The sequence below is a fragment of the Anopheles maculipalpis genome, chromosome 3RL, assembly GCF_943734695.1.
Source record: "Anopheles maculipalpis chromosome 3RL, idAnoMacuDA_375_x, whole genome shotgun sequence".
Classification (NCBI taxonomy): domain Eukaryota; kingdom Metazoa; phylum Arthropoda; class Insecta; order Diptera; family Culicidae; genus Anopheles; species Anopheles maculipalpis.
Window position 1 is genome coordinate 56,282,446 of NC_064872.1, and position 26,554 is coordinate 56,308,999.

The 26,554-nt window shown below is 40.4% G+C and overlaps 1 protein-coding gene across 1 annotated transcript; it reads left to right on the plus strand.

Moving 5' to 3' along the window:
• Positions 1–1,073: 1,073 nt before the first annotated feature.
• LOC126560805 (zwei Ig domain protein zig-8-like) lies at positions 1,074–25,512 on the plus strand. The gene is made up of 9 exons (XM_050216757.1): positions 1,074–1,203; positions 3,366–3,517; positions 4,106–4,183; positions 4,299–4,431; positions 4,568–4,687; positions 4,843–4,945; positions 5,154–5,251; positions 7,260–7,404; positions 25,320–25,512. The coding sequence occupies exons 1-9, from the start codon at positions 1,140–1,142 to the stop codon at positions 25,510–25,512; spliced, it is 1,086 nt and encodes a 361-aa protein (XP_050072714.1). The 5' UTR covers positions 1,074–1,139.
• The last annotated feature ends 1,042 nt before the right edge of the window (positions 25,513–26,554 follow it).

The window sequence follows — 26,554 nt, forward strand, 5'->3', positions numbered from 1 at the left end:
AATAAATGAAAAGTTGCACAACGAAGTCTAGTGCGCCCAGGCGGGGCGGGGCGAGTGTAGCCGACGTTTTTCGTGACCATCATTTTGCAGTGTAAAAATGTGCCATCCGGTTGACGTCGTAAAAATTAATTAAAAGTTAAATTAAACCTATCGTTGTCTCGCGTTGCCTGGCCGCCCGTTCGTCTCGGGTTCCGCCAGCCGCAGCCATTGCCGCTGACGCAAGGCGATGCTGGCTAAAAGCACAATGCATTTCATGTAATGAGATTGCTGCCGTTGCTGTAGCTGCATCCGTTCCGGAAAACCACTTGTATGCTGGATCGTCCGACCCGGACGAGGCTGGTGGTGTGCAGTCGGTCGTGTTAGCCGTGGTCGGATGAATGGTTCTCGTCGCGCGTTCGATGTCGTTGGTGGCTTACGGGCTTATTTGTGTATGTGTATGTGTGTGTGCGCGCGTGTGTAAATGAGTGTGCGTGTTTGTGTGTGTACAAGTGGTGTGCGTGCGCCTGAAAGCTAGGATCGAGAAGGCAAATTCTCTGAACCCGCACGGTGTACGGGCTGTGATAAATATGCGTGACCCTTGCGGCCCCCAACCAGGAGAAACTGGTCGTTTCGGTGGTGCGGTGAACGAACCACGGCGGTACAGATGGGAGGTGTTGTCTGCGGTGAAAAAGAGTGAGCATAATTTAGCGCTGTTGGTGACACCCGCGCGGTTTGTTTGTGTGCGGAAGGTACGGAAAAGCCCGCCAAAGGGGTACAGGCGTGTTAGTGTGCACATCGGTAAAACATCACACCCGTCCAGGGGGTAAGTCGGGCGCAACTTCTGAAGAAGGTGCCTGCTGCTAGTGCTGCGGGCTGTACGGTGACTCGACACGAATCAGACCGAAGGATATTACCGAAACCACCCACCATATTAAACAACGAAGCGAAGCAGCTTTTGCGTTAAGCAAGAAGTGCATCCTGCCCATCTCCACTGCTTCGCCGCCCCTTCTCCACTCCCACCCGCCCCCAAATTTACCACTTTTCCGACAGTCATCACGTAGCGCGTGAATGAATCGGGCGATAGTTGAAACAGTGTTGATTGCGAGCAACGTGGCGCATTTATCAAACCATTTATGTGCAGTGTGAAGTAATTAGTGAAGATGTTCAATCAATTACTCTTCTATGTTGGAGTCTACATACTACTGTTGCAAAGCAGAATTGAAGGTAAGCTCAGTGGGAAAAAATAACAAACGATGAAAATGGGGCGTTACCAAACAACAAACAAACTTTTATTTAATCTTGACTTTACGACCCGTTTGGGCAGGTATTGGGATTTTATGTATTTCTTTTGCCGTTCGTGATGGCCAAAGTGCCATGGGAAAGTACGAAGTGCTCAGGTGCTATGTTAAGCAAAACGTGCTTGCACAAGACGCGATTTGATTGGCAAAACCAGCCAAAAGAAAGAAACATAAAATCTTGAACTACACTGCGCTTGACAGTTATATTTGAGCTGTAAACTTCAAGCCAATAGCGTCGTTATTTATCAGACAACAAACTTTAGCAATAATGGAGGTATTGTTGGTTGTTGGTGAGAAACATTTAGAGAAGTCCGAATTTGGAACGCTGCGTTAACTTGTATCATTAACTGCATGTCTAACTTATTTTTCTTTCTGACTTAACGACCTACCAGGTCACGCCGGTCATCGATAACACGTAGTTGGATATTCAATCCTCACTACGGGGGAACGATCCTTCCGTGTGAAGATCGGTACCGTGGACCGATGCTTTCGCCGGGCTTCCCCAAAGTTTTGCCTTCAACTGGAATTAAGTTAGAATTATTTTTCATAAAATAAAAAAAATTAATGATACTTATTTTGAGTTGCATAATTCTTCAAAATGAACAAAATATGAAAGTCTGTTAATGAGCATTCAACTAAGAACGACTTAAAAAAAAAACTTCTTCCAAAAACCCTGGGCTTCAATATTCAATCAATATTTGATTAACATAGACAAAATCCTGACACATAATAATGTTCGAATGCTTGAATGTTGAATTCTCTAAACAACTCTAAACGACATCGTCAATCATTATTGTAAATTATCTAAAGAAAATCTTTTACATCATATTTTGAAATTTTGTTTGTACTACATTTTTTGTGATATTAATCGGGACTAAATTTAAACTTTAAAATATTCAGATAAGCTACTAGAATTTATGTGTCTCATTCAGACTTTAAAGGTTTTTTTTTAATAAAAAGGATGATAAATAATAGGAGTCATTCATAGGAGATTGCGTGATCGTAAGCGTGTAATGTTATGATATGTCGATGCTCAGATGCAATCAATAATTTCTTAACTTGATCTGTTATCTTGTTAAGATAATGTTATCTTTCATTGTGTGCGTTTAATGTTGGTTAAACGGAACGAAATCCATCCTTCTTTTTTATTTGTGTCAGTTCTTTAATTACTTACTCGACGGGAAAAAACATAAATAGTATTTTCTGGCACAGCCCAGTCAGAATCTTAACCTAGTTCAAGCTTTCGTTCAACCACGTTGCAGTCCTTTTATTGTGAGTTACGTCCTGTCAGGAATGGTTCTTTATGAACTAGATATTTCCTTCTTAAAGAAGTTTTGGCATGTCGTTTTTAGCATTTCTTACTCGATGAATTCAGTCAGCCAGAGCAGCAAAATTTTACGGAATAAAATCATGTAAAATAGATGTATCCTGGGAATACTGAACACACTGCATACATAAATTCGAGCAAAAGCAAACATTCGCGAATTCCTAAAATTCTTAGAATTCACGAAAATTAATAAAACCAATGAATTTAAATACTTAAAGCTTTCCCGAGCCTAAGAGAGATGAAATTATCTTCTTAAACAGTGCAACCTTCACCTGTTTTGCCGGTTCTCGGGATGTTATCGTACACTTGTTTGTTGAGAGCTTGGAAGCTTCATAATTTTTTTTTTCTTTTGATGATGTGTTGATGTGCTTGATTCGTCCACATCCTACATTACACCGAAAACATAACATGCCATTTGCTGTGTTACATCGATGTGCGATAAAGATATCCGACAACAGCGTTAATTAAAATGAAGTCCTTAAAAACTCAAAAGAATAACGATGATGTTCCACCATGTTTCAAGTTAACAAAAGGAATATCAACAGTTGAATATATTATTTTACAGGAATCTTATTCATCAAACCTTTTAAAATATTTCTTTAAATTTTCGGTCAAAAAAGTAAACCACGAAAAGGAAATCATTTCATGATTGGGGAAAATGTCTTGGAGAATTTGAGGAAAAAAGGAATCGCATTTTACTTCCGTTTGATTCGACTTAGCATTTGCTTTTCTTTCTTGCTCGTTTATTTTTTTCTCTACAGTTTCCGTCAGCTCAAGCATGATGACCACCACGACTGAGGAGTCGGCCGCTTTACAACCGTACTTTGATTTTGACGTGCCCCGCAATCTAACCGTAACCGTAGGTCAGACCGGGTTCCTACACTGCCGCGTGGAACGTCTTGGGGATAAGGATGTAAGTATTTGTAGTATCTGGAGCTGATGCTCCACCTCCACACTCAAACACACAAACACACATAGTTGGCGAAACGCTGCATTGATGTATGTACGTGCTGCTAGGTTTAGATGATTCATTTCACGTAGATCTTTCACGTTTTCAATCGATTATCGTTTCCTGTTGAGCAGCGGTGATGAGGGTAAAATTGGTTTTCGTTCGCAAACATTGTTACATGATAGTTGATAGAGGATCTCTGGCTACCTGGGCATGAAGGTTTCGCTTTTCGCTTCTTTTTTCTACGGGGTTTGTTGGGCAAAATCATTCACATTCCATCGGAAAACCACACACCCAACGAAACGGTGAAGATCAAAAGAAAATTTTCGGAAAATGATAAATCTGTGGCCAACCGTTCTGAAGCAAAGCAATACCATTTAAGAGGAAGTGATTTGTTTCACTAAGTTCTCTAGGTACTAAATCAAAATTCTGCTTTCGCGAGTCTTTAGAAAGCTCTTAGTAACTGAAATAGTTGTGTGTGTGTGTTTAATGAAGCAATATTACTAAAAATAAATTCCACAAAATTACATAACTTTCCCCTGTTTGCTGCAGGTGGCGTGGATTCGAAAACGAGATATACACATACTTACAACAGGAGCTTCAACGTACACCTCGGATCAACGTTTTCAGGTAACCACGTGCGCGAACGCGTTCATTGAATATTAACGGCACGCGGAAATAAAAATCATTTCCCGTGCGTACGTGCATGAAAAACTTATTTCCGCTTTTCTTAACTCCATTCCAGGTCATCCACCCGGAAGGTTCCGTCAATTGGACGCTGCAGATAAAATATCCTCAAATACGCGACACGGGCGTGTACGAGTGTCAAATTAACACGGAACCAAAAATGTCACTATCTTACATACTAAACGTTATTGGTTAGTATGAACTTGCTGCATCATTAAATCTTTATCATTTGTTCGACATACATCGAAAAGCTGTGAAATGTCAAACAGCAACTGTTGCACCGCAACTAATCGTTCACCATTTCTCCGTTCATCTTCCATCACGCAGAACTGCGGGCGAGAATTCTTGGTCCAGCGGACATATTTGTCAAATCTGATAGCGAAATCACGATGACGTGCGTTATTCAGCAGGGACCACATGAGCTAGGGACAATTTTTTGGTACAAAGGTATGGATACGTTTTCTCGCAATTTATACAATAAGTGCGTCTGTCAGTGTTTTTGCCATTTTATTGCTGTAGACCGTTTCATGGTAGCAGCATCAGCAGCAGTAATTCAATGACATTGCAATATGAGTTGGAAACATATGTTTTTTTCTTCGCAGGATCTACACTCATCGAGCCGATGGCCCAAGAAAATGAGCTACTTTCTAGCGAAAATCGTAGGATTACTGTCGAAACGGATTGGACGGAAGTTTTGACATCTAGGTAAGTTGATTATCTGAAGTTTACTTGTCTGTTCACTGCTGTCATCTGTAATGATGAAGGTTCAGTTGCCTGTTTTCTTTAAATTATTGCTTTGGAGTTGTTTTTTTTTATTCTTTCGCCGTTTGCTGTTCATGTGAATATTTTAAATTTATCTTCTTTTTTTTTTGTTCAAAATTGTTTATATTTTCTCTCTACCTTTCATTGTTAGGTTAAAAATCAAAAGGGTTGTACAAAGCGATACAGGAAACTATACGTGTGTTCCAACGATGGCAAAGTCGGCAAGCGTCTATGCCCATGTGATTAGCGGTAAGTACCACATAACAATACCACATACTTCACAGACTCACACAACATAAAGAGTACACATCTGCTTTTGTAAGCAGAAAACACATTCTTTACAGTGAAAAGAAGAAAAACGATAAAGCAAAACACATACGAGAGGCTGCAATATAGCATTAACTCTCTGTCTCTCTCGTCTACTTAAGCTTATTGTGCATGTAGACATTCATACGATGCATACAAAACCGTACAAGTTAAGGATTTTCAAACCATAAATCTCTTCAACATACATTCTTCGCACCCTCAGTTTCAATATGGATGCATTACGCGGACACAGTTATGGTTACAAAGAATGGTGAAACATTTTTAAATAAAATTCAAAGCACCCAAGTACGAAGCGGCATGGGAAAGTACTTAAAGAAAATTAAAGAATAACAAAAAGAGGTAGCGTTGAAGAAGAAACTCATTTAAGCTGATTGGAAAAAAGCTTTATGTGAATATATTATGCAAAAATTATAATAAAAAAACGCAGTGCAACGAGCATGAAAAGCAATACAACATAATTACGTCGTGTCCTTAGAGGCAATAAAACAAATGACTAAAAGACTTACACCAACTTGAAGCTTCATTCATCTTCAACTGATGTTCATCGCAGCTTGATGGCAACGGTCTTCAAAGGGCGCTTATCGTATCATTTGTTAAGTTAAAGTGTTTCTTAGGTGACAACTTCATGTTTAAATATTCAAGATAAGCAATTCAATCGGTTGATCCCAATCGATGGTCATATTCGGAGCATTTATTGTTTTAAACTTAAAAGCTCTTGGTTTCGGATTTATAAAATACTTTGAATAAGTTAGGAACTATATTACAATGCGATAAGATTGATTAAACTTCCTGTACAAATAATGGAAATTATTATATTATAGTTCTATAAATATGTTTTACATTACAGTATATTGGTTATGCATGATCAAAAACCTTTCCCTGGCTTAAAAATATATGAATGAACTATGGTCCTGCTGCGTGAAGACCGGCGCCACTTTCCCATTTTTCAATGGACCGCTCTTTCAGTTATAATTTCTACTTCTTGGCCTGCTCAGGATTGAGCACGTCGTGTCGACATGGCCTGGTCTCCAATCAGTTTTCAGGAAACTCGATCTAGGGCTGCTGTCCTCCATCCACGGCTGCATCCGAACTCCGACATACCTGTCTCCACTTGATGCCAGACTCCACTTGACCCAGCCAACGAGCTCGCTGTGCTCCTCTACGCCTCGTGCCGAACGGGTCGCTGAAGAGCACCTTCTTGATGGGGCATGAGTCCGGCATCCTCATCACGTGCCCCAGCCAACGTATCCTTCCGGCCGTTCAAAAATGGCGAGTGCATTGGCGTCCTCCGTCAGCATAGTCCAAGACTCGTACCCGTAGAGGACTACTGAACGTATCAAGGTGCGGTAAATCGTACATTTCGTGTGTTGTTGAAGTCTGCTGGATCGCAGGAGTTTGTGGAGTCCGTATTAGGCACGATTCCCTTGAACAATGCGCCTTCGGATTCCGCTGCTTACGTTGTTGTCCGAAGTTACGATCGTATCAAGGTAGCAAAACTCCTCTACCACCTCGAGATCACCGCCCTATGCTTATACTCTGCTGCCGAGTCGGGTTCTATCACGGTCAGAGCCTCCAGCGAGCACGTATTTCGCCTTCGTCGCATTGATGCTCAATCCAATTATATTGGCTTTGAATGTTAGTCGGGTGTACGCCTCGCACAATGCCGCAGTTGTCCATCCGATTATGTCGATGTCATCCGCGAATCCAAGAAATTTGAGAAATCGGGTGAAAATCGTGCCACGGATGTTGAAGCCCGCGCTTCGCATGACACCCTCCAGACCGATGTTGAACAAGATATATCCTATATTCTAAATAATAATTTAATCAGAGTACCTCTTAGCATACAATTTTATTGTTAAAAATACACAAACACCAAATGGTAATGATTTAACCAAACGCTCAAGCGCCTTTCGAACTGTTCTCGTTTCAGGTGAACACCCGGCCGCGATGCAGCACAATGCCGCACCCAAGCAAGTGTCTCGAGCGCTCTGGCTGCTGCACACGGCCTGTATCATATGTTTAGGTGAGGTAGCATTAATACGATATTTGCTAGGCAAAATCAGACTGATCGGACGGTTGGCGGTTGTGGTGTGTGGAGTGAGATGAAGTGACGCATCGTCCTGCATTTGGCAGTAATAGGCACCGTTTTGGTGCAACTTAATTTCAACCCATAGTCAGTAAGCGGATGTTTTTTCGGATGCAGGAATTATTTGTGTTTCAACTGGGCTATTACGGAACGGTTTATTAGTTGACCTGTGCTTCGATGCGATGGGAAGCGATTTTTATCAACTGCAGATAGACACAATTGTAGAGTTCGGAACGATAGTAGTGTAAAAAGTTAAGCGAAATTTCATCACATCCATTTAAACCGACGTAAATGTACGTTAAACAGTTTCGAGCTGAACTTCTCCAAGACCTTCAAGACAGTCTCAGAAGGTGTTGTGGTGGCATGCAAGGGAGTGATATTGTTTACGTTCTATGTATCTGGTAGGGTGTCTATCGAACACAAAACTGTACCTTGTAATAGTGAACTGGTGCTCGTAGACTTCAAGGAATACAACCACTGTTAGAAACACTTTATTACATCCATAGAACGCGCAAACTTCATCAAAATCTGTACAAATCTCATCTGTATGATTTATATGTTTGTTGAGTAAGGATGTGTTATCCACAAATTTCATTATATTATCAAGTCTGCCAATACGAAGTTTCGTTGTTAACGTTTCATCTCCAATAGGTCACCACTATTCAAGTGCGTACTTGCACCGATAGTTTAATTAATTATTAATTGTGTTTTAATAAACAAACGAGAGCGATAAGAGGGTAGATTTGCTCCGGAAGCTCATAAACTACAGCTTGACGAATCTCAGACAGGGACCCGAGTAAACTTTCCCTGGACCTGCGTTGAAACCTTTTATGAGCCGCCATTATCGCGTCGATGAGTCTCCTGTGGGTGTGAACGGAGTGAACTTTGATCTTTTGGCTAGTTTTGATGGTGCTGCTCCTGAATGCGACGCTTTGTTAAGACTGTTAATTAATTTGTCATCACATCTTCCGAAGCCTTCCCGCGCCACGCCTTGGCCTCGGCCCGCCGCTTGATAACGATAATCTTAAGTTTGTTCCAAAGTTAGATCCGGCATTTAAAACAACCCTTTTGGCGGAAGCTAGTGTCTTGCCAGTAACAGATTGCCTGGGGCCATCGGAGGCCAACGCTGGGGCGGCACCAAACTTCTCGTTCACGACCGGGTTGTGTATAGTTGATTATTGTTGCATGAGCAAAATAAGCCGCCGAACGAAGCCACCCAGCGTGCCACATGGTTGGAACGGTTGGAAAATAGATGGTCGGGATTCTTGAGGGATCAAACCAAATCCCACCACACACCTGGCATCGGGCTGCATCGATCGGTGGAAAGCAAATGTTGTTTTCTTCTAGCTCACGGAACAAACTAAAGCGGTGTGCCGTTGTGCGATCGAGCTCGTAATGGTTGCTGTTGGGCCAAGCGCTTTCCGGTCGCTGATGGCCAGGTATTTTCGCTCCGAAAACCGTATCGCACCGTTGCGGTGCGGTTATTCTAATCAGCACAAGCCTACCGATCCATCTTAACGAGGAAACACCCTTAGGGGTGCCGGAAATTATGCAAGATGGACTGAGGAATGGTTTTTATTCCCAGTGTGAGAAAATTTCTCTGTGCGTGTGTGTGTGTGTGAGAGAGAGAATGAGTGGTAGACAGGAAGAGATAGAGAGAGAGTTTGGCCTTTTGCTACAGGATGTGGTTCAATGTTCGTTTTCATTAGGAGCTGTGTTTTTCCTTTCCACTCCTTGACTTATACTAGTGAAGAAGCGTGTGTTTCCATACACAAGATTAAATTTTTCTCTTTAATTTGTTAACACTTACTATATTGTTCTGGTAGAGAATAACATCCGCATTATAGTTTATTTCTAATCATCACCATTGGGTTCACACTTTAATTATTTATTTATAATTAATTACAGATTTAGCGTCTTACTTTGTACTGGCTGCCACATTTTTAAACTTGCCTTTGTTGTTTTTTTTTTACTTTCCGCTTTCCGTTTTTAGACTGACTATGTATATTATACATACAAAAGTGGGGGCTTGTACGTATGCGGCCTTTCAAGCTGTCATAAATCGGGCGGATGAAAATCAATGCTGCCAATAAAAAATCCAATGCTTGCATTCAAAAACCTGCACAGTCAGTCTAAAATCGAATGCGACCAATCAAAAACGGAAGGTGGCAAGTCAAAAAATGTGGGCAGCCAGTCTAAACTAAGACGGTCAACCCTGTATTACGGTTCGATACCGTATTGTCACTACCGTTTGTGATGACTGAAACAGTGAACATTAAGGCATTTCCTCCCTTATTCTTTGCCTCAACCCACACATACTGCGTTGTGGATGGGTGGACAAAAACTACGAATTTTCTCTCACTTTAATTAGCCACAAAAACAATTATTTCATTGCTTTTATTTTTTATTGATTCAGAACTATTAGGTACCTTTGCCCTCCAGCTATGCAATTTGACTAATTATATTCCATTTCCAATTATGCAAACTATGCATAATCGATGAAGGTATCCTGTTGTGTACATATTACTGAATTTACCAAACTTCATTAACAGCAACACGTATAAATTGTATTATAACACACAATTTAAAGGGCGCAAAATCTGTTATCTGAGTAGCGTAGCACATCATGTCACATGGAAAATGGACAAAAGAAAACAACATTCACACACACACACACACACTTTGTACAGTGCGCAACACTCTGTAGAACGTAGCATGAATGATCGATAGAACAATTTGCCTGGAGCAATCATTAGGACAATAGCCGATTTGATTGTTTTATTTTTACGTTCCGCCCATTTTCCTTCACCGCAGCTCACTATGCATTAGTGAAACATTGACACGAGGCACAAGTTAATGAAGTTCTGCTACACATAATTACGTAGGAATTAAAATTAGTTTCAGAAGAAGAAAATTATTCACCTGCAGTGATTGAAATTGTCCTAATTTGATTGAAAGACAAAACGCAACACAAATGAGTGCAAATCTGTGGTAACTCTCGTACTCTCTAGAGATCGAATTTATTTTTGTTAATCATTTCACCAGGATAAAACCAGGGATGAATATGCGTGAAATGATAACTTTTTAGTTCAGGAAAAATAATACATTTTAGTTATGGAACTATTTTCTGTTGATCTAAACAAATGTTTATACAATGTGTTAAATTGTGCAGTTTTGTAAATGTATTTCGATAAATGTTGAATTCATTATTTGTTAAGCGGTGTTTAAAACAGTTGTGTAAAACTGATAAAAATGCATTCGAGAAAACAAAGAATATTAATTTCATGACGAAATTCAAACACGTTTTAGATAAATGAGCTTTTGTTTATATATATTCAACAAACAACAAACACTTGTAAAACAAGAAAACTCAATCTTCAAAAGAAAATAATAAAAAAAAACCGAAATAGAGTTATTTCGAACTATTTTATTGAGTGTTTAAAATGATTTTCTTCAACGATTCTTCTGCATATTTATTACATATTCAACCCTAATGGCTCCTACGACACATACATATAACAAATCTAATCACATATATCACCCATGAAATCAGGTTTTAATTTTCTTCGAACATCATTTTTTATTTCATAAAACATACTGCACATGTATAAATCAATCCGAAACAATCAATTTTGCCTGAATTCAATTAAGGTAATTTTCCAACAAGTCGGGCAGAGAACGGTGTCATTCTTTCCTGCGTGGATAAAAAGTGCCAGCAAACGTTCAGCAAAAACAAAAAGAAAGAAGTTCATTGTCTTCTCTTCATCCAACTCTTTCCATATACCAACACCGGCTGTTGTATCCGCTATTTAGCCGGAACGGATATCTTATCCACTTGTTCGTTCCAGACCGGAATATTGAAATCGAAGAACAGAGAAATCCGGTGAACAGAACAGAAAAGATTGAGGATAATTTATCGCACCGACACCCATTCGCCTGGAACGGTTTTCACGTAGATGCCTTGAGCAGATAATTAATCAATTTCCGGCAGGTGAGACAAAGCCGTACTCAGCTCAGAGCTGCGGGAAAATTCGTTCCTCTCATCTGTGATAAATGTGTACAGGAAGCTACCAACTAGTTCGCGGAGTGGTTGCGGTGCCATGACTTACAGTAAGCTAACGGATTTACATTGAATAAAGCACTCGCAATCGTTGATGAAGAGTTCTTTTGTATCATTATGAGATAAACAATGTAGAGAGCTTGAAGCGATTCCGATAATATACATGGCCACAGTTAGCTTCAGTTTTGCTTAAGATGATAATGGATGTTTTAACCAGATATTGGAACAAAAGATTTAAATAAGAGCAAGAAAGAGTTATATTTACCAACAATTCAAAATTGTACAATTCATCGTTCAGAAACTTGCGTACATAATATTTTCTGGAGTTCATCCACACCTTTCATCAAAGATTTTAAGGGTTATGATAAATACATTTTAGGTCTTGGAGTCTGCTGTTCATCTCTGGTTTAATACTATGCTTATGTTTCTTTTATTTTTACGATTACTTAGCTTAATTTATAAAGTATTCTAAGCTGTGTATCGACACCTTTGCACTGCCTTGACTGACTTTTAGTGTTTTCCTTTTAAACTATATTTTGTTAGATTTTGCAACAAAAATCTCAAATTATGTTGCACTAACTCAATCATAATGTCATAGGCCATGAAAAATCGAAGGTAAGTGATTAATTTACAGGGTTTCGATCATATGGATGGCATTGCTGAATTACTTGGGAGAATGTTTCAAACGAACAGTTGAACATTGCAAACTCGTCGTGGACCTTTGGGATCGAATATTGGAATGTTGCCTTCATTGATGAGAAAGAAGCAGTAATTAGAACAACCTTCGTAACGAATTTTTCCATTTACAATCCGTTCAAATGTGAAAAGTGTGTGCTGATGTAAAGCAATTTTTTAAATGACGTTTTTCTTTAACAGGAAAGAAGCAAACCCTTGGTAGAAGTTCCACAGGAAATGGCAAAGCTCATCAGTTGAGTTGTAAACTGACCCCAGCTAAACCCAAAAATCCACTATATGATTACTAAGTTCCACTATAAGCATGCACTATTTCACTTTCTATTTGAAAATGTTTCAAATGCTCCATGCTATTGATCGAAACCCTGTATTCTATAGACTATTTCTCCATAATTACATATGTACTTCGATAAATATTCTCCTTATCTTTGCTTAATCTTAAGCGATGTCTTCAATGTGTATGAGCAACGTTTATGAGTTAATTACATCACAAATAAAATAAATTCATTTTGAAGCTTCAAGGCTGCTAGCTGCAATTTAATCTTATTACATCCGATCTATAACTTGAATCATTCACATGCTTTCCAAGGATATTATTCCGAAATTTTATGAGTGTAAGGACAATGCTAGGGTCATTATCACGATTTCTTCTACGAATTGAAGAAGAATTATAATCATTAAGATAAACTTACAGCTTTTTTGCACGATTATGACTTTGACACCTGAGAAAATAAGAAATCAGTCTGTTCCAATTTATTCTATCATAAGAAAAATGACGATATCGACATGAATGACTTTCATGAAACAAATCTGAACTATTTCTAAACTAAAGTATTTATCACATTTCATTTGCTTCAGGCACAGCATGCCTTTCAAACACTTGCCACTTGGAGCAACATTCATAGCCATTTTGTCACCTTGTGGAATGTAAGCAAACGGGCAGGACGGATTCAAAACATTCTTGGCATGTTCTGTCTTGAAACAGAACTTGAAAATTTTTCTTCACGCTTCCCTCCATCACTTTCACTTTTGTCGATGGTTTACCGCATATTAAATATAAATAGATTTCAATTTGCAGGTGTACAGCCAGCCTTTGAAAATATTAGTATCTGCACGATATTGCCCTACAAAAAACGTTTGCAGAAAAGGATTTTATTCCAGTCCTTACCAAAACCACAATCCCCGAAAGTTGAAAGGGTTTTTAAAGGCACTCCAGTAAAGCGTACATGTCTTGGCACCCACCAAAACGTACATTTGTGATGAAATCCGCTCACCCGTCATTGAAAAGTTTTCATCTGAAAGCGCATCAGACCGGCCTAACCCGGTTGACAGCGCCCGAGGACTAATGGACGCGTTAAGAGCACTGCTCTGCCATCCTGACTCCATTCATTAACGTCCTCCTACATCGTCATAACACAAATGTGTTGCCATTTTTCATCCCCGGTCACGTTTCATTTTTCCTCGCGCAATGTTGACATCACACACCATCGTGCTTCTGATGCAGGATGTGCAGAAGTACTGATCCGTATCAGTACAACCCAGCAACAGTGCTGATGTAAAGTTCGGCAGCACGAGTATCGTGAGCTATGGGGCGCTGCCGTAAATATCCGCCACGCTGTAGGGGAAGCGGTGCCCAAGGCGGATGTGGTACAGGAACAAACGCTGCACAGTGATGTGAATCGTAAGTCGTCGAGTGGTACGTGCCTTTTGATAGGATGCTACAATCACTTTATCGTTTGCCGAGGGCTGATTTTAAGCGCTTTTATCAAGCCCTGACACACCGACCGACGATCGTTTCATCTAAACATGGCCCGCAGTCTATTTGCGATGTTGAGGCGTTTGCCGAGTTCGATCGGAGTGCATCAAGAACACGGCTTTGAACTAGTGAGGTGGAATGTGAAACCAGGAACAAAATCATAATGCGTTATGCAAATGTTTGCTATAGTTTTAATCAAATTTCAGCGCGATTTGGTGTGAACGACACGAGCCCGTAGCACACTCGCACCGCATGCGAGTAGTACACTGCAAACAGTTCACATTCACTCGATTGAAGTACATCACCCCGAGCAAAACTTTACTTAGCACAAACTAAACCTTAATTAATGCTTAGCAGGTACGCGTGTGTCGACGTGGCAGCGTGGATCAAACCTTAAACACCGCACCGGCAGATTGATATCATTAACAGTTTTTGCGTCACGTTCATTAGGATCACCTACTGTGCCGCGAATGAGATTCTTCCATTTTCCCATGATTACTTATTTGCGTCGCTTCTGCTGTTCATGATGATTTACATTTAATTACATTTTTGCCTTTTTGCAAGCGAAGTAGAGTAGAGCGAGGCGTGGGACTAACGAGTTTTTTGACTTACCCACCGATGCAAAAGCTAATGACTGGAGTGTGTATTTGGTATGATTTTTTATCAGTTTTGGAATATTTATATTAATTACATGCTACGTTTTTACGGTATTGTAACATGAGTAGGATAATTTTTAGTGTGAATTATATTATCACACTGTCATTATTGTAATTGAATAATCGCATTTCCAATAGAAATAAGAATTTTATGAAAATCTCGTTCAATCCAGGTGTAACTAGAATAACTCAAAGTGGACTGGTTTTTTCACTATGCATATAATACTTTGATGCGTTTCCTATGAAAATGTTAAACAATCATTTTACTTCGATTATATAATTACATTGATCTGATTGAACATTTGCATTGAATTTTAATTTCCAGCAACAACTGTTTTTAGACCACATATTCTGATTATCAAAAAGATATTTTTGCATCAAACATTGCGGTGTGCAATTAGATGTTAAATTTTCATTGCAAATTTCAACTACAATTAATTGTTGGTGAAATTTCCAAAGATTTAGCATCGATGGGGAATCCTTTTCAATTATTAATGCCATTAAACATCGCTTCCCATGGAAATCTGGGTCGCAAGTTTGCTTATCAGTGGCACAAGTATCTCTTAAACGGTTAGGACGTTATAAAGCAGTATCAAAGAAGAGATGTATTGTATTTTTACGATTCTACTTAAACCCTCATAACTTTGCGCAATCAACCATTCTGCCAACAGAGCCAGTTGGGCCTAAAATCCGGATCGTTAAAGGGTAAGAATCGGTGTATATTCAACTGACTAACACGGCATTAAAAACCATTTCAACAGAGAGCATTTCCCTGTTTGTGACGAAAACAAGCTCGTAAATTTCATCTTCAAATGCTGCATTTTTTGTGCTCGTAAAAATGATTTTAAAACATTCTTAGTGAGCCATCACATGCTTCATATTTATTGTTTCGTTCACTGAAGAAATTAAAAGCCATATAACTTAAACAACATGATTAATTTAAATTATTGGAAAATATAAACTATGCAAATCGATACTACCCGCTACTGTCAGGGTGTGAGGGTAGACTGTTTAAAGACCGTTAGAAAGTTACACAAATAAAAAGGGTTTACATGCAAATCAAATTCAACACGCAAAAAGATATCTGGTAAGCCTTGAAATTGATCTCACGTAGATCAAACAATACTAAACAAACGACATATTTAGCGTGAAAGTACTATTCAGTAACTAAACACTATTAAACAAATGCAATAGCAATCCAAAAGAAGTAAGAAAAGGCAGCGTCGTCTATTCTGTTCACTTCTCCGCAAGCAGAGTTGTAAGGCTGCAACTTCGACTGTATGCGATATTCCTTCTGAAGATCCCGCAAAGACTGATGAAATTTACTTTGGAAATCCACAAATGATTAATATTCAAATTCCCCTTTGGCCCGCACACCAAGATCGTCACCAGCTAAGAGAGCCCTCGTTTTTTTTTTGTCCTATCGATCTCCCTGATAGTGTCCTCTTCGTCAACTTCAGATCATCGTTCAGTCACATTCGGATCCCATTAGTAGTCGCCATCTTAGAGGTCGTCGCATAAATCAGGAGACAACATTCCGGCTAAGCCTAGGTTGCTACAATCCAATGTTCTCTAGCATAAGTATCGAGGGTCCCTCTACCAATGGCAAGTAAGTCCTGTAAGTCAGTCGTGAAGATCTAAAATCTTCATGACTATCTCGATAGTAAATCATCCTTTATGTTTGAAGGCTTTGTACTGTGCGTAATAGTTATCCAAGTGGTTCGGCAGCTGATACGCTACCACAGGGTTAGAAACCTAACCCTGTGCACAAAACGTAACCCTTCTAAACACATTCCTGTTACCCAAAGCATGGTACATTGCATCGATCTGTGGTGCTCGCTCGATGGATATCGCTACGATCACCTCACTCATCGGCAGCTTCCTTTGGGATGGAAGTGGAGGAATAAGAGTACCCCTACAAACGCTGGCTCTTCCGTTGAATCTTCAAATTCCATCTCTTCTAAGCAATCGCTACGTTACACATAGGGAAAGCTTGTGATTTGGAACAAAATTCATCATGGACCCAAGCCAATCTCCCTTACCATCAAACTACCCATGTTTAAAATTGTGGTCCAACACCTGGCAGCTCTTCCAACCAAATATCGAACAGCAACATCATCCAAAGCTCTGATATCTGAAGCAACGAAATAATTACCCGATTCTAAGGTTGCGTTGAAAACTCCTTCCATACCGTGGTAAAAGGTTTGAAAAAACATCAGTTGCAGGGGGCTTCCTTGCGAGTAATGATCATGCCTGTTACTGCTCATAAACAAAAAAAAGTAACACATGCAGTTCACTTACACAACACGCAAAGAATGGAGAATTGGAGAATTGGGCACCAAGCAATAAAAACCGTAATTCCCAATGTGATACTTAGCTTCAACGATTTGCATGTTCCTATTCTAGACGGAATAAGACCAGCGCATAGAACAATTGATGTGATTGATGTAAAAATATTGAATTGTTATTTGTAATAATGTTTTTTTCTGTAATATTTATAAAACAAAAACACACGAAATAAGCGTTTAAAAACAAATTGGTCTTGAATATGTTAGTGTCGTTTGGACGCCCGCTGAAGTAAAGGTCAAAACCCGCCATCCTAATTTTCAAGTTTCCTTCATCGCTGGACTTTTGTCCTGCAGCATTGATACTCCTTTCCTTCTTTCCTGTATCTCCTTATATGCAACTTCTCGTCACCTGAGTGTTGGAACTTCTCTCGATATCCCAACCAGGTTCACAGAATCCAAAGGATCGGAGGAAATATTTGATACACAGTTCTGGCATTCCAACTACTGGTAAATCAAAGTAAAAAGTCTATAAATTCAGGGAAAAAAACACTCAAGATTTAAGTGTCAAATCAAAATAAGTAGAACGTTAAGCTTACTTTTACTGCAAGCGAATGAGGGAACCATGCATGCATGTTTTGAAGAGGATGTGTATTCTACCCGTGTATTTTCTACTCGTTTGGCACCTTTGATGTGTGAAAAATTTCATCTAAGCATTTCTATATCCCCTTAAACACATAATTAAATCTGACCACTGAGAGCTTTGTGCAATTGCATTCCTGTATGTTGAAAACTTACATAGAGTGTGCAAGAATAATCTATTTCAAAGAGATTTTAAACTCATCTACAATGAATGAAACAAGGTAACTTTATACTCATCTCATCAAACCTACACATCATTTAAGATCTTTAACAGGCATTCAATGATTATGAAAACATCTAGCTGAGAAGCCAAATGCTGAGGACTTATGCATGCTTTTCTTCCTCCAGAAGATCCTTGGATCGAAGAATTATGTTAAATATTTGCTGTACCATCTTGATTGCTGCTAGAAAGCTGGGAAGCTCACTCTGATATGGTATCTATCTTTATTGATCGAACGATTTCATCCAAACCATTTGAGGCTGTTACGTAAAACACACCACTATAACCACTTCAAACTATAAGACACATTCCATCTCACCTGTCCATACGTTTAATAGGACCTATCATACTGGGATCAAGCATTACAAATCCTCCCTAACAAGATACTGCTTGATACGCATCGAACTGGGCTAATTAATGATGTGTCTTTCGTCAACCATAGCGACAACGCAGCACTTTGTCCATGTGAACCTGCTCAGATCCTTCTCATCGTTTGTATATGGTGACAGGAAGTTGGTTAGTCTTAGTAAATAAAAACTGTTTTTGTAGAGTAAGTATGTGCCATATCAGCAGGGCACCATATTCAGAAGCATCGAGACTTACAGAGAAAATGTTTTAAAGCTAGTGTTTTTCCTTTTTTGTGATATGACCTCATATGAAACCTCAAAAAGTTTGCCGTTGTTTATCTAGAAGCTTGACCCTTTGATGTTTTCTACATTCATCCTGCAATAGTAGTAACAACGTGTAGTCATTTTTTCTGTGGTAGCATAAACATCATGTTTTGTGAGCATGAAAGCAATTAAAACGAAATACTCAACCATTTCGGAGCAATTCGATATGTGATTCTCTGCAATTTGATCAAAGCCTTATAGCAAATTCATTATAAATCATAATGTTCACTTTATTTCGCTTTAAACAAGCACAAAATCCATCGAATGCTACTATAATGCTACTTTCAAAAGCTCTACTAATAGAAAAATTGTAGCAGAACTATTCAATTTAGATAGTTTAATAGCATTGAAAATATTATAACAACCATTCATGTCTGGCACATTGCTGAACTTGGCACAATTTTTCTCTATTCATTCTCATAATGCATCAAACGTTACACATCAAACGTTAACGTATCATTAAAGTTGATGAGATGCATTACAAAAAAATTCTGCTACACTTGGTTCAAAATGAGTGAAAAACATATAATTTTTCTGGTATAAGTGTCATATTACAAATGATGGTTGAAATTGAATTTAAAAGCAATTAAAAGCCAATTGGTTCATTCTCAAAAGCAGCAGAAGCGTTCGTTTGATGATAATGTAATGAAACACTTAAATTCATATGTTGAGCTGTAAGCAACAGTTTCCCTCCATTTCCTGCTGCTGCTTTTACATAGATTTAAACAAAATGTCAGGGTAACTAAGCATATTGCGGTTTAAAGTAGCTGTTACACTTGTAACCGTGCCAACGAACCGCATGGTTATCAGACTTTAGACGTTAGACCAGATAGGTAAACAAACGACTGTCATCCTTGTGTTGGGTTGTAAGGATCTTGAGCGTCAAAGTGACAGTCGATACATTTTCGAAGATCGGGGAAAAAGGGAAATGATCGAGATGTAGGGATGGCACGAAAAATGGCCATCACGGGAAAAAGTTTATAAGAGGAACGCGCGTAGGTCGCGAGCTCTCTACGTTTTACACCGTGAATAAGATACCGCGTTTTTGAAAACCCCGCTTAGACTTGTTAATAGATTTGCCGAATAAACGAATTGTAATAAAGCACAAGTACAATCGCGTCGTTATTTGAACGGTATTACGGTTGTCGAGGAGTCGACAAGTTGCGTTCGCAACAGTACCATTTTATTTAAATTTGCGTTAATTATTATTATAATATTTTTGACCGTCGTGGCACACAAAGCTGGGGTGGTGTAGAACCTTTGTGGACACAGTTCTTACATTCATCCTTAGAAATATGCCCTGTAAACACGGTTCGATCCTGTTTAGACACGTTTTGGATGCTCAGATGGATTTTTGGCCACTTATGTTTGGAACGACAATGGAGAAGCCGATCCAATGACAAGCGCTATCAGTTGTGGAGCGAATTAAACTCGTCAGGCTTCAGTGAGTTGGTCATGTCATGAGAATTACACCAGACGACCTCTCCCGTCCTTTTAACCGTCCTTATCCACCGGATGGCCTCTCCCCTCCTAAGTCCTTTTAGGGCATCCAGATGAACTAAAGACCAGAACGGCCGGAACCATGAGGCTTCGTAGACCATGAGGGTTATCGGGATTTAATTCAGCAGATCAATATCGCTAAATGGTTTTGATCCCTGATGAGCACGTAAATGAAATCAGTTAGCCTTGTTAATGATGAGCACCACATATAAATTGTAATGTTATACATTCTGAAACATTAGAAATTCTTCCAAATTGCATCAACAAAACACAAAAAAATGTTCTTTTATTTAAGAATTTTTTTATTGTATTTTTTAGCTTTACAGACACTTCACTGATCTTTTCGTTTGAGAAAACTCCCATTGAAGCTGCACCATGGGTTTCATGTAAAATTTCATGTGCACACACGCACACGATTCAAAATATCCCCTTACCTCGACACGCATGCAAACACGGTTGTTTTGCTCGAGCATAACGGCCCATAAAACCGCTCAATCGCAATAACGTAGGCCCAATAAAACAATATCAAACCGACCATGGTGTAAAACGCAAAGCCAATAAAATCAATAATGGTAAAAAGTAAAAGCAAACAGTTTTATGAACCATTTCATTTCTCCCTTTACAACGAATGCATGCTATGTGCTCGTTTCTGTGCATGTTTTTTTGGGGGTTTTTTTTTCTCTTGTTTGCTTGTAAAAGTGTACCCCTCAAGATGGGTAATGCTTTACCAAACTAAGCGTCAATATTAAATTCCTATTTGATTGTGGAAAAAGAAAGCAGCCTTTCACTTTATATGGTATTAAAATTATATATTTGGTTTCTTTTACTCACAATCAACTGAACGAAACCACACAGTCAACTTTGTGGGTAGAATGTTAAATGAAACTTAGCACTAAACACTTGTTGAATTGATAATATAAAAATTAATTCACTCCTCTGATGTATCGCAATGCCTGTTGCATTACCATCAACAACACCCACTAATGATAGCAGCAAACACCTTCGTTATATTTAAAATTCATTACACTTACTCTGTGCTGCCGAAATGAAACACCTGGTGATATTTTTTTGCACCAGAACGTCTTCCAAGACGCTTGTACGCTTAAATGCAAATGAATAGAAGTATACAGGTTTGCATTATGTTGTACATTGCAGAAACAAAACACAGATCGCACTACATTTTTGTTTTTGTGCCACCGCTCTCACTCTGAATCTGATTCCACAAACCATACACGTGCACAACCATCTAATAAGAAAATATCGCTTTAATCAGCAGAAAGCTCATAAAATATCAAGCATAGCATTAACACGACGACCGCAACACACACACACACACCCCCTAACAGCGCACCTAGCTAACACTAGTATCGTACAGCTGACTACCACATGCTGAACTATTACTAGCACCAGCATACAGCAGCGATAGGCAACAACTTTCACGTACCAAATTGCTCATTCCGAACGGGTGACGGTTTGAATTTACTAAAACAAAACCAGCAAAAATAGAAGGAAAAAAAACACACAAACACACACTAAAGAAACTAAGCTCCAAGTGCTGTTTTCGTGTGATGATTCTTATAGTTGCACAACACAAACCACACAATAAAATTATGTGACAAAGGTGCTCTTAGTGCATGTAGTGGCGGTCTGGCCGACAGCTTCACAGTCTCGTTTCGGAGGCTTCGTTGCTCGGTAACTCGGTGTCGTGCCTGCATTAGTATGTCGGTGACATTTCAACGAGTGAATATTGGTGTTTTAATTCTTATGTTGTTGTGAGAGTCTTGCCTTGTTTAAATCACAGAAAGCACATATAGGGCTGTAATTAATTTAATAAAATATTTTTCATGACCAAAGCCGGTAGTTTAATTTCAATTAAATTTACTACATTCAGGTAAACCTGGCGATGTTTTACTACATAATTGAAACAGTCAAGTAAAAGACACAATTACCCAGCTGTGAGCCCAGATACTGCGAAAATTCCGTTGTCAGTTGTTCGACATTACAATTCCAACCAAGCTGGGCAGCCCAAGTTCAAGCTTTATGAGTGCAACCTGACAAAACCTCCGAGTCAGCCATTTTTGCGTTTGAAATTACTTCCTTTGGTGCACCAAAACTCACGGCACGAAACTCGATGCCCACAAACAGCTGTCTCCCGGGTGCTGCAACGCATCCAGTCGTCAAGCAACGGCGGGTATCTTTTGCACTTTCAACTTTTCATCGCAATGGAGTTCGTCCTCCCCCCCCCTCCCAAGGAAACTTACTTCCAGTTGGAGCTCATTCAGCACCGGTAGTTTGCCTTTGAAAAAAAAAAACTTTTGCTCAGGTAGCAGGAAATTGGAGCGATAGCTAGAGAGCAAAAATTGTACTCCCGTCCCAAGCAACGGTGGGCAGCCAAGAAAAAAAAAGCCCTTCCCAAGAACGGGCAATTTGAGTGTTGTTTTGCATACTGGTTCAACTTTTTCCCGTTGAGGAAGCCATTTTTACGTCACGAGTTGCCCCAAAAAGAGACACAAAACCGAGGGAAAAAAAGCCGGCTGAAAAAACCCTTTTTTTTGGCCACCATCGTGAGCTACCGAATTGTGGCGTTCGAGATGTGCGAAGATATTCCCGTTGTCATGCAAAATTGAAAATATTCGTCTGACATATTTTGGCTCAATTTGCAACTTTCAATTGCTTTTCTTTGGTCGAAATTCATGGAAGAAAACATATCTTTACTTGGTGCTTTTCCTACCATTTGCAGGTGAACTGAGCTAATCTATACAATTTTTACTATACAAAAAGAGGTGTTTTGCGAATTATTTTCAATAATCTAACGATTTCAGCATCTAACCTGTTCAACACTAGGAACAAGTTTCCTCTGGAAACAAGCGGCAAACGCTCAGAAACAAACACAAAACGATGCATTCATTAATTAATGATGAACTGTTGAACCATTGCGTTTCACGACTCCCCGCATTCGCCATTCACCTTTGATGGCGTCATTGATTTTTACTACCAATTAACGAAGGAAATCAGCAACTTTTTGTCTTGCCCGTGGGTGTTGGTAAAAATTGTAAATAACATTAGCACAGCGTTCGTTGTCCGGATAATTGCTGTCATTATCTAAGCTTGCCGCCGGCCTGGCTTGCGGGTTTAGCGGCGATAGAAGAAAAAAAAATGTGTAAACATTAAAGAAAAGCTCCCAACGACGGTTTATGGTATAATTATGGTTTTATCGTTGTTTTCACCAGAATGTAGTGCTAGTTCTTCAAGGTAACTGACCACTGGTTTTGGCTTTTCCAGAAACATTAACATGTTCATTCGAATTTACTCCTTCGTGCATACTTAAAGCAATTTTTCAATTTGTTACACAGTTTTACAGGTAATTAACATGATTTTACTGAAAAAGTTGAGCTTTAACCTTAATAATTGTTTTGCTTTAATCGTTTACCGCCGCCTACCGGCGTGGTTAATCTAGATCGACAAATAAATTCTTCCGCTGGCAACATCGCGTCCACGTTCTGTTCGAGCAAAAGGATTCCACCACATGAAACACGTTCCCTTTTGAAAATGCACTTAATAGAAGTGACGTTGCAGCATGCAGCCCACTTTCATTGTGTCTTTTTCTTTCCCTACCAACGCTCACCGGTTGTTGACCAGCGTGCCAGCATGCTTAATCTCTGATGAGAAGCATGGCGCATTCTTGCTCGCACTGCTCCACGGTTCCAGACTAATTGCTTTTCTCATCTTTATGTACGTGTGTGTGCATGTGTGCATCACTACGCCAAACGAAATGCTGGCCCGGGTGGACTGGTGGCCAGCCCGTACGTCTCTGCGCACCCGGAACTGCATCTGGTGCATTGAGTCTTTAGTGACGCGTAGTGGTGCAACAAAATCAAAAAGAATCCGCTGTACAAACATTGTTCCGTCCTGTGCAGCTGAGCCTTTTCAGAACGCAACCGCACAGTAGCTGCCGGTGTTTTCCCCTCTATTTTCCTTCTTCCATTGATGCTTCATGCTCACGGAACTGATCGTGGCATTTTCTCCCGGATTTAGCGGTGAATGGTTTCATTTAAATCACTTTTCACGACACGTCGCGACTGCACCAATTCAATTACTTTGATTACGTTGGGTTCGGGTGATTGTCGGCGTACTAGTTTGGCACTCATTTTGCCATTCTGACTGAATCAAGCGTTTGCTTATGCTCATTGGAACAATTTGCTTTTTTAGTTCATTAACTGTAGTGATAAGTCTTATACTTCAAAATAACATTCTATTAGCTAATGAACATAAAATAAAGTCAAGTAAATGCATTCACTTATCTTTTTTCATAAGTAAGACATCATACAATCATTGACAATCAAAAATAAAAATGGAAATAAGTTTTAATTTAAGAGAACAAAAAATATTTAAAACAGTTACCATTTATTCAATGTAGAATTACTCTCAGAATGTAATAACCAGCAACAACTCCATTAACACAACTTAAACAAATATTCTTTTGTGTCTTCTTATTGACAGTGCCCTTTAGTTCTTGTAATTGTATTCGAAATTTCTGCTGTTGAAGTGAAAGTTTATCAATGTATGACAAACCTATTCACACTATAGTTTCAGAAATTAATACTTTTTTTATTCCTGTAGAACAGCCAGGCCATATTGCTTACAATTAACTTATAAGTAACATACACCTGTCATCTTAGCTGGAGACATTTCCTTCTCCGAGCCGTGAAAAGGCTCGGAGGTTTAAGGAATCTTCAACGATCAAAAAAGCTGCTGCGACGGACAAACCCGTGAATGTATCATTTATAGTTCCAGTACATTCCAGTACAAAAATTTTGATGGAATTTGTGTGGAAGGATGATGGACGAGCCGCAACAACGACGAGACTTATCAGTTGTTCGGTGTTTGCGGTGAGCTGGTCATGTCATGAGAATGAAACTGGACTACCAAACCTGTAAGTTCTTTCAGGGAGTTCACAGACATGACGCGATGGGCACTAATTGGGATGAAGTTATAGAGATGATGCGACCAACAGAATGGTTGGAATATTTCATTAATAGACGATAGTGTTAGACCGTGAGCGGCACGAAGGATTGTCGCAGGTAATAGCTATGTATGTTACGCAAAGAGCGACAATGAACAATTGCCAACAGGCAATCGGCGTGGGATGCGAATGCCATCAAGGAGGAGGCTAGCAGATTCCTCCGATGGGCACACCGCTGGAGACACCGCTGGAGAGGTGACCGTCTATTTTGCCATGAGTACCTGCACGCCATGGAGTTTATGTCGTCCCCGGACTGCCAGCGATACCCGGGGGTTCCTGAGTCTGCTGAACACGCCGAGTTCGAGTGCCCGCGGTTCGCCGACATTTGTGTACGGTTGCTCGGTAAGGACTCGGGAGATTCCATCACTCCGTATAACCTAGTTCACCACATGCTCCAGAATCCGCAAAACTGGAGCCAGGCTCACCGCGCAAGTCAGTTTGCCGGCTGCAGCTCATGTGCCTGATCGAGAGTCCCAGTCCGGTGGTCCAGAAATGATCGAAGGAACGCGGCCAGGCTCACCGCGCAAGTCAGTTTGCCGGCTGCAGCTCATGTACCTGATCGAGAGTCCCAGTCCGGTGGTCCAGAAATGATCGAAGGAACGCGGCAGGACGGCAATAATCAGTTGCCGTCTTTCCGCGGCGTTTGCAGCGCCGAAGGCTGCGTGCTTTTAACAATCGTAAACACGTTGTTGATACATTATTTGTGCAAACTATCCTCTACTGCACCTCAGCTTGTTCGATCGTTCCCGCGAGGGTTTTATTACGAGCTAGTTTTTTTTATTACCTTTAAGGCCATACTAATCCGTGCGAAGCGCACCTACACATGTATTTATTTACACAAACTATTTTCTTAATTCCACAAGATCATGCCCCTGTTGGGCTCTTCAAAAAATTTTCTAAGTCCCTGCAATGGTCTCGAACTTCGGCAATTAAAGGGACGATGTATCCGCCTCTGTTGCCGCGTCTTCCGCGGCAGAGAGGCCTCCCTCCCCTTGAGCTTTTGGCAAGCACCTCGTTGTTTGCCGGGAAATCTTCATCGTCACTAGACGAGTCCCGGTTTTCTCCGTACAGCCAAGCTAGGGAAGCCACTGACCATCGCCTCTACCTAAATCTCGCGACACGTTCGCGAATGGCCGCACGGCGAGCGTCTGTTGGCGGGCGATGGTGGTGGTGATGGGGACCGCTCACCTCGCTGCTGTTCCCTCGCTCTCGCCCTTTCCGCATTTCTCGCAACCGTGACCAACCGTGACCAGGATCAACCGTGCGGCTGACGGTTGGTCCTGCGAAGCCAACCGCTCCCTCTCCGCATCCCAGTCGTCTTGGAGTCCGTCGACTACTGGTGCGACGAATGCCGCTCCCCCTGACCGGACTTTCGAGCTGGGTTGCCTCGAAGTTCTCGGGGGTGATCTGGCCTGATCACCCTCCCACCTCGCCCCCCCTCAAGCAGCTCCCCACGTGCAACAGCGAAGCACGGACAGCTGAACACGGCATGCTCCGCCGTCTCTGCGACGCCAGGCCATCTGGGGCAGTCCGAGGACGACGTGAAGCCCATCTAGCACAGGTAGCCACGGAAAAAACCGTGGCCAGACAATACCTGCGCCAACTGGAACGTCACGTCTCCATGCTTATGGTG

Coding starts and splice junctions, on each gene's coding strand:
- LOC126560805 (XM_050216757.1), top strand. CDS start 1,140: ATGTTCAATCAATTACTCTTCTATGTTGGAGTCTACATACTACTGTTG. Junction 3,518..4,105: donor AACGTCTTGGGGATAAGGAT/GTAAGTATTTGT, acceptor TGTTTGCTGCAG/GTGGCGTGGATTCGAAAACG. Junction 4,946..5,153: donor ACGGAAGTTTTGACATCTAG/GTAAGTTGATTA, acceptor TTTCATTGTTAG/GTTAAAAATCAAAAGGGTTG.